This window comes from Harpegnathos saltator, unplaced genomic scaffold, assembly GCF_003227715.2.
Source record: "Harpegnathos saltator strain DR-91 unplaced genomic scaffold, Hsal_v8.6 scaffold229, whole genome shotgun sequence".
Classification (NCBI taxonomy): domain Eukaryota; kingdom Metazoa; phylum Arthropoda; class Insecta; order Hymenoptera; family Formicidae; genus Harpegnathos; species Harpegnathos saltator.
In genome coordinates this window covers 344623-362108 of record NW_020230016.1, presented here as the reverse complement: position 1 = coordinate 362108, position 17486 = coordinate 344623, and the positions used below count along the sequence as shown (strand labels likewise).

The window sequence follows — 17486 nt, the reverse complement described above, 5'->3', positions numbered from 1 at the left end:
CATTGCTGAGCCGTCCCGGCCTCGTGTTCGCTGCGCCAAAGAGCGAACAAGTAGTATATAAGCATTAATTATAAGCAATAGCACATAAGCATTAGGATTTAAGCTAATTAGTATGTAAGCTAGTAAGATAATTTGAGTTAGATATAAGCTAGAGATGGATGGACAGATAGAGGGGAAGAAAGGAGAAAAGGTGTGTGTGTGTGTGTGCGTGTGTACGTGTGTGTGTGTATGTATGGGGGGGGGGGGGTATAGGGAGTGGGCGAGAAAAAGTGGCGAGGAAGCAAGATGTATAAAATTGTAACTTCATAGGAAAACAATAAACAGCTTATCTATCTATTTATATATATTATAATGAAATTGAAGAGAAAAGAAATTATTTTAAATTATTTCAAAAAATTATTTCATAAAGGGGGCTAATTCCAAAAATAATTAAGCAAATATTTATTTTAAAGAAGCAATTTATTTTAAAGCATGCAATAAAGAGATTAGAGTAAATATTTTTACCTTTCTTGTGACATAGTGAAGATGATGAACCCTTGCTATATCACACTTGCAATATAGAATATTTATCTTCTATATTACTCGACGTAATCACGAAAAATATGCTGTATAATTGACCGCAAAATCGTAAACTTATTAAGAGAACAGTTGAAGGAGGAATAACGTTAGGCCGATGCCCTGCGGAAATTTTTAGCGGAACGGAACGTGCGCACTAATCACAGCCATTCTATTCTATTCGTGAAAAGAATGGAATGGCTGTGATTGGTTCGAGCGTTCCGTTCTGCTGAAAATTTCCGCTCATGGGACATCAGCCTTACGAGCTACGTTCAAAAAGTGTACCCTGAGAGCTTGATAGGAATTTTAGCCCCAGCCGAGGTTTAATCATATCATAAAAAACTGCGTAGTAAAAATAGCGTATACGCGAAAATTTCAAGATGGGCTCTGAGGCTCAAATGTCCATCTAAGGGTGCATTCAGTACTACAACCGCTCACTGAGTACTACAACGGCTGCGTTCAGAAAACACAACGGTTACACAACGGTTGAATAATTCGTCAACGTTATTGGCCTGAATGTAAGGATCTAATAGTAAGGACCAATAGTTATTAAGTGCTCAGCGAGCGCTTTGTTTTCTGAACGCAACCAACCGCTCACTGAGCGCTAAGGGAACTCTTGCATCTGATTGGTGTATATTTTTAAATTTAAAGGAATATACCAATCAACTGTAAAAGCTCATTGAGCGCTCAATGAGCGGTTGTAATATTGGCCGCGTTCAGTAGAACAAAGTGATCAGAGAGCGCTTAGTGATTATTGTCTGTGATTGGAGCATTCTTTTAGATTCTTCATAGACCCAGAAGTATTTACCAATCAGGAGCGAGATTCAGTGGAAAATCTAGTAATGTTGTCCAACTGTTGAGTCTACTGAATGCAGCCATTGAATGCACCCTATGCTTGAGAGCAGCATGCAGTTAACCAATCATGATAAAGAATGTCTCGTTCGTGTGGTCCTCATTGGTCGATCGATTGCTATTCTACTTGTCGAGTACTGGCACTATATTCTTGAAATAATTGCATAAACGTAAGTTTTAAGCCAGCGGTACACGATGCTTGTTTTCATGCTGGATTGCTTGCTCGATGAAAATACTGCGTTCTGATTGGTGCATTTCCATTCATCTTCGGAAATGTACCAATCAGAACGCAGTATTTTCATCCAGCATGCAATCCAGTACGAAAACAAGCATCGTGTGCCGTTGGCTTTACTGTGGAAATTTCAGCGGGAAGTACACACTTTTGCATAAAGGAATAATATACGACCATAAGGAAATGAACCAATCACAATCTTTTATTTCAAATGTAGCAATACAAATGAAAGACTGTAATTGGTTCATTTCCTTATGCGTTATGCATTATGCCTTTATGCAAGAGTGTGTGCGTCTCGCTTTACGTATAGTACATTGCACATTTGTTTATTCCGTGTTCAACTCGCAGTGAGTTGTGTTGGACGAATTTGCCGTATTCAAGTGATATTTAATGTGATATTCAACGAGTTGTCTCAAGGATTTTCAAGCATACAACATTTTGGACCTGGACTTACAACAACAAAGTTATGTAAATATGAAGCCATATTTAAAATTATCCACCTCGCGTAAACCGTTGCATAAATTATCAATGAGACGAAGAAATATGATTATGAAAGAAGTACGGCGCAATTTTCAACTACAAAATTCTGGAAGGAAAGAGTACATATAACGTAACCAATGTAGAGTCCAATGATAATTCCGTATTGCAAAATGTTTCAGCTTTATCGCAATGTACTTATTTTAATAACTTGCCTTCCGTTAACGAAAATATTGCCAGCACAAGCAGTGCAAACGTAGAGGATGATAGAGCATCATATTCATCTTCCATCTCTTCAGATGGTTCTTGTGTATTGTCTTCATGTTTTAGTAGTTTGTCAGAACCATCCTTTACTGAAAATTTAGCTTCTTCATTTTTTGATTGCAATTTGACGCATAGCCAAGGAAATAGAATATTATCTGTTTTGAGAACATATACTTGTTTGTCTCATTTGCCCAAAGACGTAAGAACCTTGCTGAACACACCAAGGCATCGTGTCGTTGTATGCACTGTTGAGCCAGGGAAATATATACATTTCAATGTGGAAGTAGCAATTGTAGAATATCTTTCTAATGTTCAATGTGCATCTGATATTAGAGAATTAGAACTCGATTTTAGTACTGACGGATGTACATTAGATAGATCAGGTACAATTCAGATTTGACCGATTCAGTGTAGAATATCAAATTTACAAAATTCAAAACCCATCGTTGTTGGAATATATAAAGGTGCACAAAAGCCTAACGATGCTAATGCTTTTTTTGAAAAATTTATTGTCGATATAACAGCTATTTGTAATGAAGGTGTAAATTTTCACGGTGCTTTAATACCAGTTAGATTAAGAGCCTTCGTAGCTGATGCACCTACTCGAGCTCTTCTTTTACATCATCGTGGTCATACATCTTATCACCTATGCTCTAAGTGCAAAGTTAATGGCATGCCGATCGATGGCCGCAATGTATTTCATGGTGTCAAACATCTCCTTCGTACGGATGAAGATTATAGATTGCGTCGTGATGAAAATCATTACAAAGAGGGCACAAGTCCGTTGGCAGTTTTACCTATGGGGATGGTTTCGCAGGTCTCCTTTGAATATATGCATTTAGTATGCTTAGGTGTAGTAAAAAAATTATTGTCTGCTTGGGTACATAGGAAATACTTACGGATGTCGAAACTGTGTGGAAGATCGATTTCAAGAATTAGTGATCGTTTAAAAATGTTGACACAATATTGTCCTGCCGAGTTTGCAAGACGCCCTAGATCTCTAGATATTTTTTCAAAGTATAAAGCAACAGAATTTCGCCAGTTTCTTCTGTATACAGGACTAGTTGTAATGTATGGAATATTAGATGACCACCTCTATAAGCACTTCTTGCTTCTACATGGTGCTATAAGAATCTTGCTTTTAAAGTCTCCATCAGAGAAACAGCTGAGGTACGCGGAACTTGCACTGGAAAAATTTGTATTGCGTAGTAATACTTTATATGGTTCTAATTTCATTAGTTATAATGTTCACGGTCTGCTTCACCTTAATGATCACCTAATGATGTAAGACACCTTGGTAATTTAGAATCGTTCTCCGCTTTTCCTTATGAAAATATATGTCTATTTTTAGAAAGTATTGCAAGAAACCGGGTCAGCCTTTACAGCAATTTTTTAATCAAATGACAGAGTTACGACTTCATGGGCGAGACGATAATCGCGATATCGATATATCTGTTCGCGTATCAATATCACGTAGTAATAGCAATACTAGTGTCCATTATTCAAAAATTACATTTAATGGTATATACCTAGGTACTCATATGCCAGACAATTGTTGCATTCTGCGGGATGGATCGATTTGTATTGTCGTTGACATAATTGCTGACACAGATTCTTACTCTTTGATTATAAAGCGATTTTTAGAGATGGATGATTCTTTTAACGTTGGCCTGCCATCTTCAGCGTTTCACGTATATCAATGTAGTAACATAAGTAGCGATAGGCATGTAATTAATATTAATCAAGTCAAATTAAAAGGTTACAGGATGCCTCTGTTTGAAAAAACATCGTCAGACGACAGCAGTACCGAAGAAGAGGACATGGAATCATCCAAATACATCGTCGCCGCTTTAATACACATGGAATAGAGAAGTAAGCTGTATAACGAACATTCTCTTTACTAGTACTAACACGCATGAATATTAATCCGCAAATTTATTGTCTCTTTGTTTTTTGCAGCATATGGTTAAATGATGCCGAGTTCCGTCATATAAGGACCGATGGGCAGTGGGGTTTTAGTGGGTGCGAGTCCCACACTATCTCCGGTCGCTTCTGCATCTACGGCCGGGGATGTGCGTAGGCATTTCCCCACTTAAAAAAAAAAAAGAAAACTAAAAACCTGTGAAATTGTATAATTTTATTTTTCTAATTTCTAATTTTTCTAATTCTATTGTATTATCTATGTATATTGTAAATTCTTCTAATTCTGTTATATATTCGTCCGTGTTTGGTTTGCAGACAATCAAGGAGCGTGCAGCGGAAATCGCGACATAGAAGGAAGCGCTTGCCATGCAGTAGTGCAATTTTGTTACTAGAGTTAACGACAGTTTCGTTATCGTTATGTATCTTTTGTATACGTAGAAACGCTGCGCAACAATAATGAAACCATCGTTAACTTCAATAACGAGTTAAGCGGGAAGCACGCACTTTTGCATAGGCATAATAAATAATACATAAGGAAATAAATCAATCAAAATTCTCATTTCTATCACCACGCTTGAAATGAAAGACTGGTTCATTTCCTTAAGCAGGATCTACATTGGTCGTATCGCAGCGTCGTAATGTTTGTTACGACGCTGCGATACTACGATACGACCAATGTAGATCCTGTTTTAGACATTTTAAGGCGTTTTTTTGCATGATGTTTTTAAAACGATTCAAAGACGTCTAAAAGGCTTCTTATGTCCCGATTTTACACATATATGTTGTCCAGAAAGATACAAAGCGCTATCTGTAAAGTCCTTTGCACAATACCAGGCAACAGGCAATAAGAATAAAAATAGACCAATCACAATTGACTATTACAAGAATAATCTATTGTGATTGGTCTATTTTTATTCTTATTGCCTGTTGCCTGGCATTGTGCAAGGGGCTTAACGGGAGCAAGGCGACAAGAATATAAAAGGTGCATTTGCAATGTCCATTTAAAATCTTTTTTGACAAGATTTATGTTACATCGCAAACATTATTTATATAAAATATGTATTTCATATTTTTACAAAATAAAATATATATTTCTTGTCTACTTCTCACAAATGTCGGTTCTAACTTGTTTATTCATCAATTCTATCCTAACGACCGAGGTTATATACGCCATGCGCGCCATTTAAAGCGATCAACTGTTTATGTGCAAACGTTGCTGCGAATTTGCTGTCAACTTGCACTCAAGTCTTGAGTTCAAGACGCTGCTCCGGTGTTGCCGCCAACTTGCTGCCAAGTTATGCGCGCAAGGTTTGAATGTTGTTTGCTGCAAATTTGTATCAAATGCTTTATGTCAAGGTTTGTCGCGTATTTGACCGCAGTTTGACAGCAGAATTTGATATAATAAATCTTGCTTCAAATTTGATGCTCATTTGCGATCAACAGTTGAGGTCAAGCTCCGTTCGAGATTTGCTCGCGCAGGCTTGGCTATCTGGGTAAGTATGCTCCGTTATTCTTTGTAGAGTTATGTGGCGGTCGAGCCGCTCCCGCCATCTCCAGCGCCGACGGAGAACTAGAAAGTGAGCCGCCGTAAGCAGATTCTCCAGCCGAGGGCGCTGTTTTGAATTTAGTGTGTTGTGCGACCGTGTGCCAAGTTCGCACGTTTGAGTCGTGACTTCTGTACAGCCATAGTAGCTTTTTTTGAATGCGACATTTCTCACGAGTCCGTAGTGATCTCGTTGCCTTTCGCGTGCAGTTTCGTGTTCGTGCGTGCGTTTCCGCGCGTGCACCTCTGTGTACGTTTCCGCGTGTACACCCCTCTGTGTGCGGTTCCGCGTGTGCACCGCTTTGCGTGCGCTTCCGCGCGTGCACCCCTCTGCGTGCGTTTCCGCGTGTGCATCGCCTTGCGTGCGTTTCCGCGTGTGCGTCGCTTTGCGTGCGTTTCCGCGTGTGCATCTCTGCGTGCGTTTCTGTGCGTTCATCTCGCCGCGTGCGTTTCCGCGCGTGCATCCCTCCGGGCCCATTGCCCGTTCGAGGGTTCCGCCGGTTGAGCCGATCACGCGTGCGCCGCGTGCCGGGCCGTCGAAGCCACGCGCGCCGTCGCGTGATCGCGATTCGTTGTTGTTTTGACAGGCGTCAGGTTCCGAGCTGTGCACGTGCTCGTTTCTCGTGCGTGCACCTAGCGTGTGCTCAGGTGACCCTTTGGTCCGTGCGATGTAATCGAAAAGCGCGTGGCGCCGGCGTGAAAGTCGTGTTCTCCGCCGCGTGCGGAATCTTATTAGTGCGTTCCGCGTTTCGCGCGCCTCTTGCTTTGGTCAGCCCAGTCGCGCCGTGCGCAGCCGGCGGTTAGTGTAGATAGTAAGCCGTTAGTAGTGTAAGAGCGTGAGTTCCCTCTTGCGAGGGGATTTCAATAAAGACGGTGTTGTGAACCCGATTGCACAATTATTGTTTCTTCGCGCGGGGGTGAAGAACCCTCACGATCCACTCCTGAACACGCACCAGGACGCGAGTGTCGCGTTCCTTTGGCGCTACGTGGGCGGTCGCCTATGCCCCCAGCGGCGGTCGGCCGTGCATAGAACAGGTGACCCCCCCATAGTTATTTCCAAACGACGATGTAGTGCAGCAGAGTGGGCGCAGTGCTAGTACTCGTCAAATTGCGTGTTCGCGCCTAGTTGTATCTTGTTATTTCTTTTTAATTTATGTTTTTTTTACTCTTACGAATAAAAATATATATGTTACAGAAGAATAGGAAGATAAATTCATTATACAAACAGCCTTTTCTATGTTTTATGAAGAAGAATGGACACAATTCAAAAAGAGATATATATTATATTTAATTAGAATTTATTGCATACTGTTCGCGCGAGCGCGTCGAATTTTTGTCCGTCGGCGAGCGAGCTTTCGCTGCCGTCGGCCGGTCACACGCGCGAATCGCGTTGGGCTGATACCGCCCAGTACAAGGATGCGAGGACAGTTCGGAATCCTTTAAACAAGGAAAATGACAGTAGACCGTGATAGTTTATAAATCTTGCATTTATACTTTGAGACGCGACACGATTCACGCAAGACAGCACATTAACAGAGTCCACGACAATGACAGTTCGATACTCAATTCACAGGGTTATCGGCGACGAGCGCAACGGTTACCGAAACCGTTATAAATAGAGTTTGCGATGATCGTCGAACGACGGTATCAATTCCGCGTCGACTCACAACAACACGGACAGCGCGAAGCTCGATCGGAAGACGGACTCACGCGAAGCACAACCGCTCGTCTTCACTCGCCGAGGTTGCGGCGCGGCAAACGGATCAATAATCCAAGTCCGGAGAGATCGCCGATGAACGGCGTGATCCTACACGTGGGTAGCACGCGGGATCGCGAATCGATACGCGCAATGCCACACGTACCCGAATAACGGTTATTCGCTCGACTTGTGATTTGGCTGTGGCCGTTGTCGACTCACCTAACCGCTCCTCAACGTGAGCGATCGATCCGCTCATCGATCCGCGTTGCGCAGATATTCGCATTTTATGGCTAATTGTTTCCACGCACACGTGTCACAAGATACGCCGAGCGGATTGGTGGCCCCTGCTAGGCGCGTATGCCTTGTACGACTCACGCGCACTACGATCCAGACGAAGCTACGTGAAAACGCGTGAGAGCGACGCACCGGCGAGCGCGACGTCGATCACGCGGCCAACACGAGCCATCGCACATGTAGCGCGGTGTCAATCGCCTATAAGCTGGCTAACGATGAGCGTTGTCGGCCCGCGCCAGAAGCGCACGACTTGAGCACGCGTGCTTTCTTCCACGACTTAAGGTGGTCGTGTTTATCTGATTGGAGCGAACAACAAGAAAAACGTATCGAAGTTTGCATCGATACGACCGACGTCGCGCCGGATTCACGTGCTAATCACGAGTCGCTCGAGGCGAAACCAATTTCGCCTTTGCGCGAACACATACATTTTTTAATTAATACATTTGTATATATGTTATTTGTATGTATGTAATACATTTGTATGTATATATATAAAATTTATATACAGAGTGTTTGATAGCTGATCATGCAGACGAAAGTTGGAGATAGATTGAGTGTAGCCGAGAAGAAAAGTCATGTATCATAATGTCAAATTGCCAATACTTATCGAGTTATTAATTAAAACATGTGAGCCAACGAGTGCGTAGAGAGCGGAGGGCGACCGCAGTAAGCACGTAGACATTTGATACAGGCGGAGTCAGCGAGTAACGGTAGGCGAGCGCGCACGGCGAAGGGCAACGTAAACAACAAGAAGCGAACGCGCGCGACGAAGAGCGAGCGAGCGCAAACGACGAGGAGCGAGCGAGCGCAAGCGACAAGAGGCGAGCGAGCATGACGAAGAGCGAGTGAGCGCGAACGACGAGGAGCGAGCGAGCTATAAGGAAAAAGCTATAAAGTAAAAGCTCTCGCTCACTCCTCGTCGCGCGCGATCGCCTCTTGTCGCTTACGTTGCCCCTCGCCGCGCGCGCTTGCCTACCGTCACTCGCTGACTCCGCCTGTATCAAATGTCTACGTGCTTACTGCGGCCGCCCTCCGCTCTCTACGCGGTCGTTGGCTCACATGTTTCAATTAATAACTCGGTAACTATTGCCAATTTGACATTATGGTACATGACTTTTCTTCTCGGCTACACCCAATCTATCTCCATCTTTCGTCTGCATGATCAGCTATCAAACACCCTGTATATATATGTAATGTTATATAAAGACACGTAATATATAAATATTGAAGTATATAACATAATATATGAAAATATAATATATAAGAATTATAATGTGAGACAGTGCTGCGAAAATGTGCCCGCGCACACCACAGCGTGCGAGGGGAAGCGTCCCGTCCATGCGCCTTCACGCACACAACGCTGCTGCTCCGCCTATCGATGTGAAGCCTCGTCGCCTCACGCCAGCCTCGCCGAGCAAGAAAGAGAAAGAGAATGAGATAGAGAAAGAGAGAATGAGAAAAAGAAAGAGAATGATCTTCGCTCCTTCTCGGTCCTTCTCGCCTCGACTCAACTGCGTTAACGCGCGTCCGAGCGTATTTTGGCTTTCTCGGCGTGGATCTGAATCGTGAGCGCGATTATGATATATCATCGCTGCCGTGAAAAGATCCCCTATGTAAATTTTCTTATCAAATCAAGATATTTACATCAATATACTATATGTATAGTATATTCACAATTTTATTCTACATATAATGACACAAGTATGTTACAATCAGAAAACATGCAACATAGACTTTTTTACGGCAGCGACGATTTTTGAAAAAATATGAAATAAATATAAGGCGAAAATATAACGTGCCGGTACGTCGCCCGGAGCGAAAGTAACATACTGGCAATTTCCTAACGAAGTTCAGTCCTAGTTCAGTCACTGAACTGTGACTGAACAGTCAGGAACTGTGACGCAAGACAACGTCGTCTGGACAAACCCTGTTAAATATCCTCATATGTATTGACCAAAGTTTGCCTGTGAAGCATTCGCGCTCCGATTCTACGCAGAGGTTTGGATTTTGTTATTACTCACATTACATGCAATACGTACAAGCAACTTTGGCAGGGAAAAAGAGATGTATGCGTTACATCTTGCTTTTCACTACGTACTACACATTTCATAAGAACAAGTTGCACATGCATGCTTTCTGGCAACTGTAAATACGACAGTAATTGTTTTGTTTACATCTTTATAGATTATTGTTCTCATAGTTATTTTAATGTTAGTTGTTACTGTTTGCTGAACGCTTGCATGCAATTGCTTTAATTATTGCTTTCGCATTTTTTCCTTCACTCCTTCCCTAATTCCTTAGGAAATGTAGAACATTATCTAATGTTTCTCTATTAAAAGAGTCTTATTAGATAATTGTTTTACATTTCCTCCTGATGGAAGAAACCACCACCTTCCCGCGGTTTCCATCGAGCAGTAATGTGGACTTGCAACCTTGCATTTTTCAAATTTATTGACACGCTTTCATGTCACTTCTTCTGCATAATGCATACTATCGCATGTATGAAAATAGTTTCCTTTACTGATTTTAGCGTTATAACAATAAGACATGCAAATATCTCCTATTTTTTAGACTTCATTAAACGTGATCATAATAAAACATGCAAAAATATCTGCTATTTTTAAGGCTTGATTCCGTCCACGTTGCTGGCAAAGAGTGGCTATCCTCTTTTGTATTAGGTTGTTCGGAAAGTTCGTTTCAAATTTTTGAAATAAATTAAGAGCGCAATATTTTACACAAAGAGGAACTTTATTGAAGCAAATATTTACCGTTTTGTTCAACGACCTTGGCCCATCTTTCAAGAAGCTGCATAATGCCTTTGCTCCAAAATAAAGGTTTCTTATTGGCGAAGAATTTATCCAGATGACTTTTGAGGACTTTCAAAGACTCGAATTTCTTGTCCCGAAGAAAATTTTTTAAAGAAAGAAATAGATAGTAGTCAGATGGGGCAAGGTCGGGAGAATATGGAGGATGAGGAAGAACGTTCCATTCGAAGTCTAACAGCTTCCTACGGCTTCCTACAGCTTCCTACAGCTATCCTACGGATAGACATTGCAACGTGAGGTCTGATGTTATCATGATGGAAAACAATTCCACGCCTGTTGGCCAATTCAGGGCGCTTCCGTGGCAGTCTTCAGTTCGTCCAGTTGAAGGCTGTACTTCGCCGCGTTGATGGTTTCGTTTGATTGAAGAAGCTCATAATATACCACGCCCTTAAAATCCCACCAGATACTCAGAAGAACCTTTTTCGCGTGAAGCCCCGGCTTGGCCACTGTTTGCGTAGACGCGTTGCTGGTTCCCCACGACCTCTTGCGGCTAACATAATTGTATAGGATCCAACTTTCATCGCCTGTTATGATCCTCTTCAAGAACGGTTCTTTTTGGTGCCGTTGAAGCAGCATATCGCAGACGTTCACACGTTCCAGCAACTGCCGTTCATTCATTTCGTGTGGCACCCACACATCCAGTCGACTTGAGAATCCTAGCTTCTTCAAATGGTCATGCACGGTGGAAACAGACTTGTGCAGAGTGTCGGCGAGTTCTCTAACTGTCACTCGAGGATTTTTGTGCACGAGATCCATAAGAAGCGTTTCATCAACCTCCTGAGGCCGGCCTGAGCGAGCTTGATCTTCCATGTTGAAATCGCCAGCTTCGAATCTTCGATACCATTTTCGAACTGTCTGGTGAGTGACGCAGGCATCTCCATATACTGAGAACATCTCATTCAGGGTCTGCGAAGCCGTGAAGCCACGTTCAAAGCAATATAGCATCACATGACGAAAATGGACTTTTTGGTTCTCCATTTTTCAAACTGATTTCTGACGAAATAGTTGCACTTAGGAAGATCTGCGAAGTTTCCTTAGCGGGCTCATAGATCCGGGAATGTTTGTTGACAAACATAAAATCGTTTAGAGTGCCCTCGTTCTTATTGATTACATAGAAATGTGGAGCGCGCGAAATTTGAAACGAACTTTCCGAACAACCTAATAGCATCGATACATTTCGCGACAGTTTCCAGACCATCGAAAGAAGTCTTCTGCATTACAATATTCTCCATGTATAGCTTACGCTTCTTCAACGGCGGCTGCTTAAAATGTGTAGAGTCCTCCGATGCCTTCTTTGCAGACTCGTTTTCGTCCACCATTTTCTCTCGCTGGCTCATCATTATAACCCGTGCACCGTACGCTGAGGTAAAGCTGATGGCGATATTGTCGATGATGATAGGGGCTGGCATATTCTTATTTTCCCCGCACAAATAAGAATTTGCAGAGGGTATAATGTCTTTAAATTTCTCCCACGTATTCAAATCAAGGAGAATTCCTGAAGACGTGTTTCCCATTATCCTGATCGATGGCTCAAATGGTCCCATGTCGTACATGGTACGCAACCCAACTTGCATCCTCTTAGTGTCCGAATTGTTGAGAGCGTAAGTCGTGCATAGAAGCATGTTACGCTCGTTTCTCACTTCTGTAGAGAGGCTGTTCGACGTCTTCTTAAGATCGACGTTCACGTTAGCGGCGAACATTTTTCTTGCAAGAACTTGTAAATAACTTATAAAGAACTTGTAAATAACGAGAACTAGCTATGCTGCGAGTAGAAGCAACGAAGCTCGAATGCTTCATCAGTCTCAGCACCGTATGCCTTTCCCCGTAGAGAATAGAAAAAGTAGTGGGGATGGTGATGCGCAGACGTAAAAGGTCTACAACTATTTATCTTTTTCAAAATGATAAAATATAGTTTTTATATTTACTTAGAATGAAGAGATAGACTACTATATCAATACCATTCTGTTTCTCAAAGCATTTTTCTGGGAAATGAATGTACGAGAATATAAATGCTGTAAAGCTTCTACTGCATGAGAGTAACGTTGAGACGAAGCAGTATGTAGATGAGAATGTTAAAAGATTGAAGGATTGGCTGGAAGATTACCGGAAAAAAACATACAGAGCATAAATAGCATTCATGAGAACATAGACCAAATTTTAGACTGGACACGCTCAGAGATAAAGAAATCAGAGGAAATTTAAAAGTAGAATATTACAGTTAAATTGACATATAGTATCAACATAGCGAGAGACGGATCATCACAAGCTGCAATGGCGAAGCAATCATCAAAATTTAACAAAAAGAAGAAAAGTTCAGAGAAGCAGCTCATCGGTAACGAAAAGCATCGGTTGGTGGAGGAGATGCACGCTCCAGCGAGAAGATATTTTCCCCGTAGACGCGTCATAGTGCGCGGATACGATGATCTTTGGCAAGCTGACTTGGTAGAGATGCGTCCTTACTCGCGATTCAATAGAGGCTACCACTATATACTCACTATTATCGATGTGTTGAGCAAATATGCGTGGGCTGTACCGATGAAGAGCAAGAGCGGTAAAGAAGCAGTGGCAATATTCGCCAGGATATTTCAAGAATCTGGAAGATGTCCGAAAAATTTGCAAACGGACCAGGGAAAAGAATTTTATAATGCGGATCTGCAGAAACTCCTTAAAAAACACGGTATCAATCATTATTCTACGTACTCGGTAATGAAGGTATCTGTTGTAGAACGATTCAACCGCACGTTAAAGAACGACATGTGGAAAATGTTTACGTTGAATGGAACATACAAATGGATCGACTCGTTACCGCGCCTTATCGCGGAGTACAACACACGGAAACATCGAACTATCGGCATGCGTCCTATCGATGTGACACCCGAGATCACCGATAAGCTCCTACACACAGTCTACAACAACGTAAAGATCACTGCGCCTGCAAAATTCAAAGTGGGTGATCTGGTACGCGTGAGCAAATTCAAAACCATCTTTGAAAAAGGCTATACACCGAATTGGACAACCGAAGTGTTTAAAATCGTCAAAGTGCAGACAACTAATCCAGCGACCTATCTGCTTAAGGATTCTCGCGGAAAGTCTATTGCCGGAGGATTTTACGAATACGAACTGCATCGCGCTGCTAATCCTGACGTTTATCTCGTGGAAAAGGTGTTGCGAAAAAGCGGCGACAAGGTTTTAGTGAAATGGTTGGGATTTGACGATTCGCACAACTCTTGGATACACAAAGAAAATGTATTGTAACCAATTCTTTGTTATAAACCAATTCTTTTTATTACAATATCCTATTATAAACAGCTTGTAATAAACCATCTTTTATTATAGTTAACAATATTTCTTACAAACAAATATATATACAATGATCGCTTTTCATTTTACAATATACATGTATGCACAATGATCGCTTTTTAGTTTACAATTGTATCCTGTAATGTCCCCATGGTAAAGTGTCTGTTGAGTCTGGTACGATATACCGCTTGTCATCATACGGACTCAGAGCAGTTTTCAGTTCGGACACGGTGTAGACTTTGTGCATTTCGGATCGTATGCATGACTGATGACGTTGCTTTTCGACCTCGTCTCTCAGACACTGCATATAATCATCAAACGTTATAGTTCGCGCTACAACATTGGTCTTCACACCTTTCGCCTTCTTCGTGTCATTTTTGCTGTCTACCTTTAGCGCGTACATCTTTGCTCTGAGCCCGACGAATTCCGTCATAATCGCTCCGTTATTTTCATCTTTCATCAGACCTGGCACCTTTTTGTTGGCAAGCGGTATACCATACGCGTTATCAGCGGGATAATCACTCGTATCAAACTTAGAAATATCACGTTTCATGTGTTCGAAAATATCATCGCATTGGATATGGTAGATTAAACTGTCAGTATCGGTGTACATTACTTTACATCTGTTCTGATATAGAGGAGACATGTACTCGTGATGAAATTCGTACAAGCAGATCTTGGATATGTCAAGGATACACATACCCACATAGATCGGCTTGTTGAGTTTCACTTCGAGTTTACGTAGCTCAACGGCGATTAAATTTTCCGAAAAGACACTTCTGCTATGAACATTTGGTCTCGCGATCATTGCCTCAGCACCGTATCGTCCCTCCCATTTTGTCAATAGTTTTACATCTACGTGATTGCGAACGTTTTTCATGGTTTTACCGAACACCGCGTTGTTCATCAATTTGCACAAATTTTTCTCGAAATCGTTTGTCGCGCGTGTTCTAAATTGTGTATTAAGGTCGATATAATCGCGGAGCCATGGGGATTGAGCAAATTTGAGTATGCGGTGTATCTTTCCAATACGAAGACCGTGACGCGTGCACTGCTGCAGGTTGCGATAATGAATTACATAACGCTGCTTATCGCATAAGGTTGCGAGAAGCTTGTCCTGCTTTTTGTTTGGCGGTTTGCCCCGCGTCGGACAGAACGGTAGGTCAGTGTGCGCGTCGTGCAGACGTTGTGGATACTCTAAGTCAAGAATGTAACCTATAGGTGAATCTAGTGCGATTGATGATACGTCGAAATTCGATACATCATCGACCCATCGAAATTCAGCGTATGGCAACTGTTGACACATTGCCCAATCGTACAAGTTATTTACATCGAAGTACATCAAGTATGATGATGGCTGCAATGGATCGTAAGACTGCATGTACTTATTATTGGCTTTTGCATATCTACCGGAACATTGACTGAGGCGAATACCGCGAATACCGCGCTCGATGAACATGACCATATCGATATCAGTGAGCAGTTCGAAATTAACGCCTGTATGCTTCAACATAGCATCCCACGTAAAACCAGGCAAAGTGTAATAATACGCGGGATTTAACCCATAACTTTTGATACAACTATTGCGGAAATTTTCAAAAATATCGGCCAGCAACAAGACATCAATCTTCAGATACAAGTCGCTATATTCACCTAAGGTTTGAATGGCGAACCGTTGCCAGATGTTCGCGGCGTGCGCGTAATCGCTCTCAGATACCGTGTCACCCGTCAACGAACTGTAAAATTACTCGCGCGGCGGTAAACACCGATCCTGCAGCTTGTCCGCGCAATCAAGGTATTCGTACGGAAAGACCCCCTTTCGCGTCAATAAATCAAAATCCTTGTCGGACAAATTTGAAAATTTGGACCGAACAATTTTTAATTTGTCGTTGTCGAGAAAAGACGCCAATTTATCGAGATTACTACTGAGAAATTTGTACGAATCGATGAACCGCAATTGTATACAATTTTTCCATTTATTCTTACTATCCGTCATGTTTCCTACAGTCTTTGTAAATGAAATATATTTCTCTTTGGTTATCGGTAGTACAGTGATTGAACCTTCGAACGCGGTTGCTATATCTTTGATGATAAGGTGTGAATTATAACCGGATAAGTTGTGAAAGACCACGGGAATGCAATAACTGTCTTGATAATTTAGATTGCAATTGGAATGCGCGGGACCTCTGTACCGTCCAGTCAGGTGGCAATGATCGGGCACGCGTGTATCATCCTTTGCGAATGATTTCTCGCACACATGGCACAGCATAGCGTTTTGAAATGTCTCCCGCTGTTCTTTCGACAAAGTTTCCATAGGGACATTTGTGAACAAAATATCCTTTACACGATGTGCCAGTTCTTCAAGTTCTTTGACAAACCATGAGATGCAATCCTGATCGCGACGACATCGATACGCGGATAATGACTCGTCGTAGGAACATCGCACGTAATATGCTATACTAAATATGCTATGATGTTGATACGCATACGAACTCGTTTGTTCTTACCTCGATGTCTTCTCCAGGATGCATTCCAAGTCGACGTAAACTATAACGGGATCCGCTCCTTTCTGCAGTAGTTGATGAAGCTGAGCCATTTGTTGTCATCGTTTGGCAAGATGATGACACAGTTATTCATTTTTTGACAGTCGACGGTATGGTTCTCCAGCTTCTCGCTCGAGCTGAAGTAATGTAGACATCTGGAAAAACATTATTTGTTATTAGTATATGTCACATTATACATTGCGTTCTTTGTATATACTTACCGGTCGCAAATATGTTTTTTGTGTTCCTTTTTGCTCAGTTGTGAGCTGACGAGTCAGGACAAATTCTTGATCCACGCGAAGTGCCCAGCGTTATCATCATCTCGCGGATCTGGGATATGCAGCAGGTTGACATGCTTCTCCATTTTCTGTTCCGTGAGACGTATGGGTGAACACGTTTCCTTCTTTCTTTGTCGCGTTGTCATATCTCTTCTCCACACTAATGTTGACCACATAAATGTTGACCGAGATATCGTTCAACCGTTCAAACTTTTTAATTTGATTTATGCGCATTAGAAATTCAATGTCCTGCATATTCAAAACCGATGTATAGTGTGGGTACGAAGATTGACGATCTGCGTGTTTGTCGGCTGGACATAACATTGCAACCACTGCCCATGCGAAACATGCATTATCCATAGATTGCACGTTGATTATAGCCCGCTTCATTTTTATTTCGCGCGGTAACTCGATATGACATCCCGAATGTAATGGATTGTACTTGTTAACATTAACGGTCAGATTGAGTATGCGCGAGAGTGCCCACCCGCTATCTCGTTCCTGAAATTCTTCCATGGACGCTAAGGTGGGTTCGATAACACGAATCGCGAACCAATTGTCTAGATCGGATGTAAAAAAAAGTTCAACGTTCCTCATATTAATGCTCTTGTTCGCGCGTTTATCACCTGCCACAAATTCACCGTTGAACACAGTATTCACTTTTACGCTACCGTGTCTCTTCATAACGCTTCGCACATGCT

General features: G+C 42.1%; 1 protein-coding gene across 1 annotated transcript; it reads right to left on the bottom strand.

Moving 5' to 3' along the window:
* Positions 1-14088: 14088 nt before the first annotated feature.
* Positions 14089-16560, bottom strand: LOC109504655 (uncharacterized). Its single transcript, XM_019845337.2, has 2 exons — positions 16472-16560; positions 14089-15700 (listed from the first exon to the last, which is right to left on the bottom strand). The coding sequence occupies exons 1-2, from the start codon at positions 16558-16560 to the stop codon at positions 14089-14091; spliced, it is 1701 nt and encodes a 566-aa protein (XP_019700896.2).
* Positions 16561-17486: the final 926 nt, after the last annotated feature.

Excerpts from the sequence above, each read along its gene's own strand:
- LOC109504655 (XM_019845337.2), bottom strand. The coding sequence starts at position 16,560 with ATGGCTCAGCTTCATCAACTACTGCAGAAAGGAGCGGATCCCGTTATA. Across the intron at positions 15,701-16,471 it reads ATCCTGGAGAAGACATCGAG|TTCGTTGACGGGTGACACGG; the intron begins GTAAGAACAAAC and ends GTAATTTTACAG.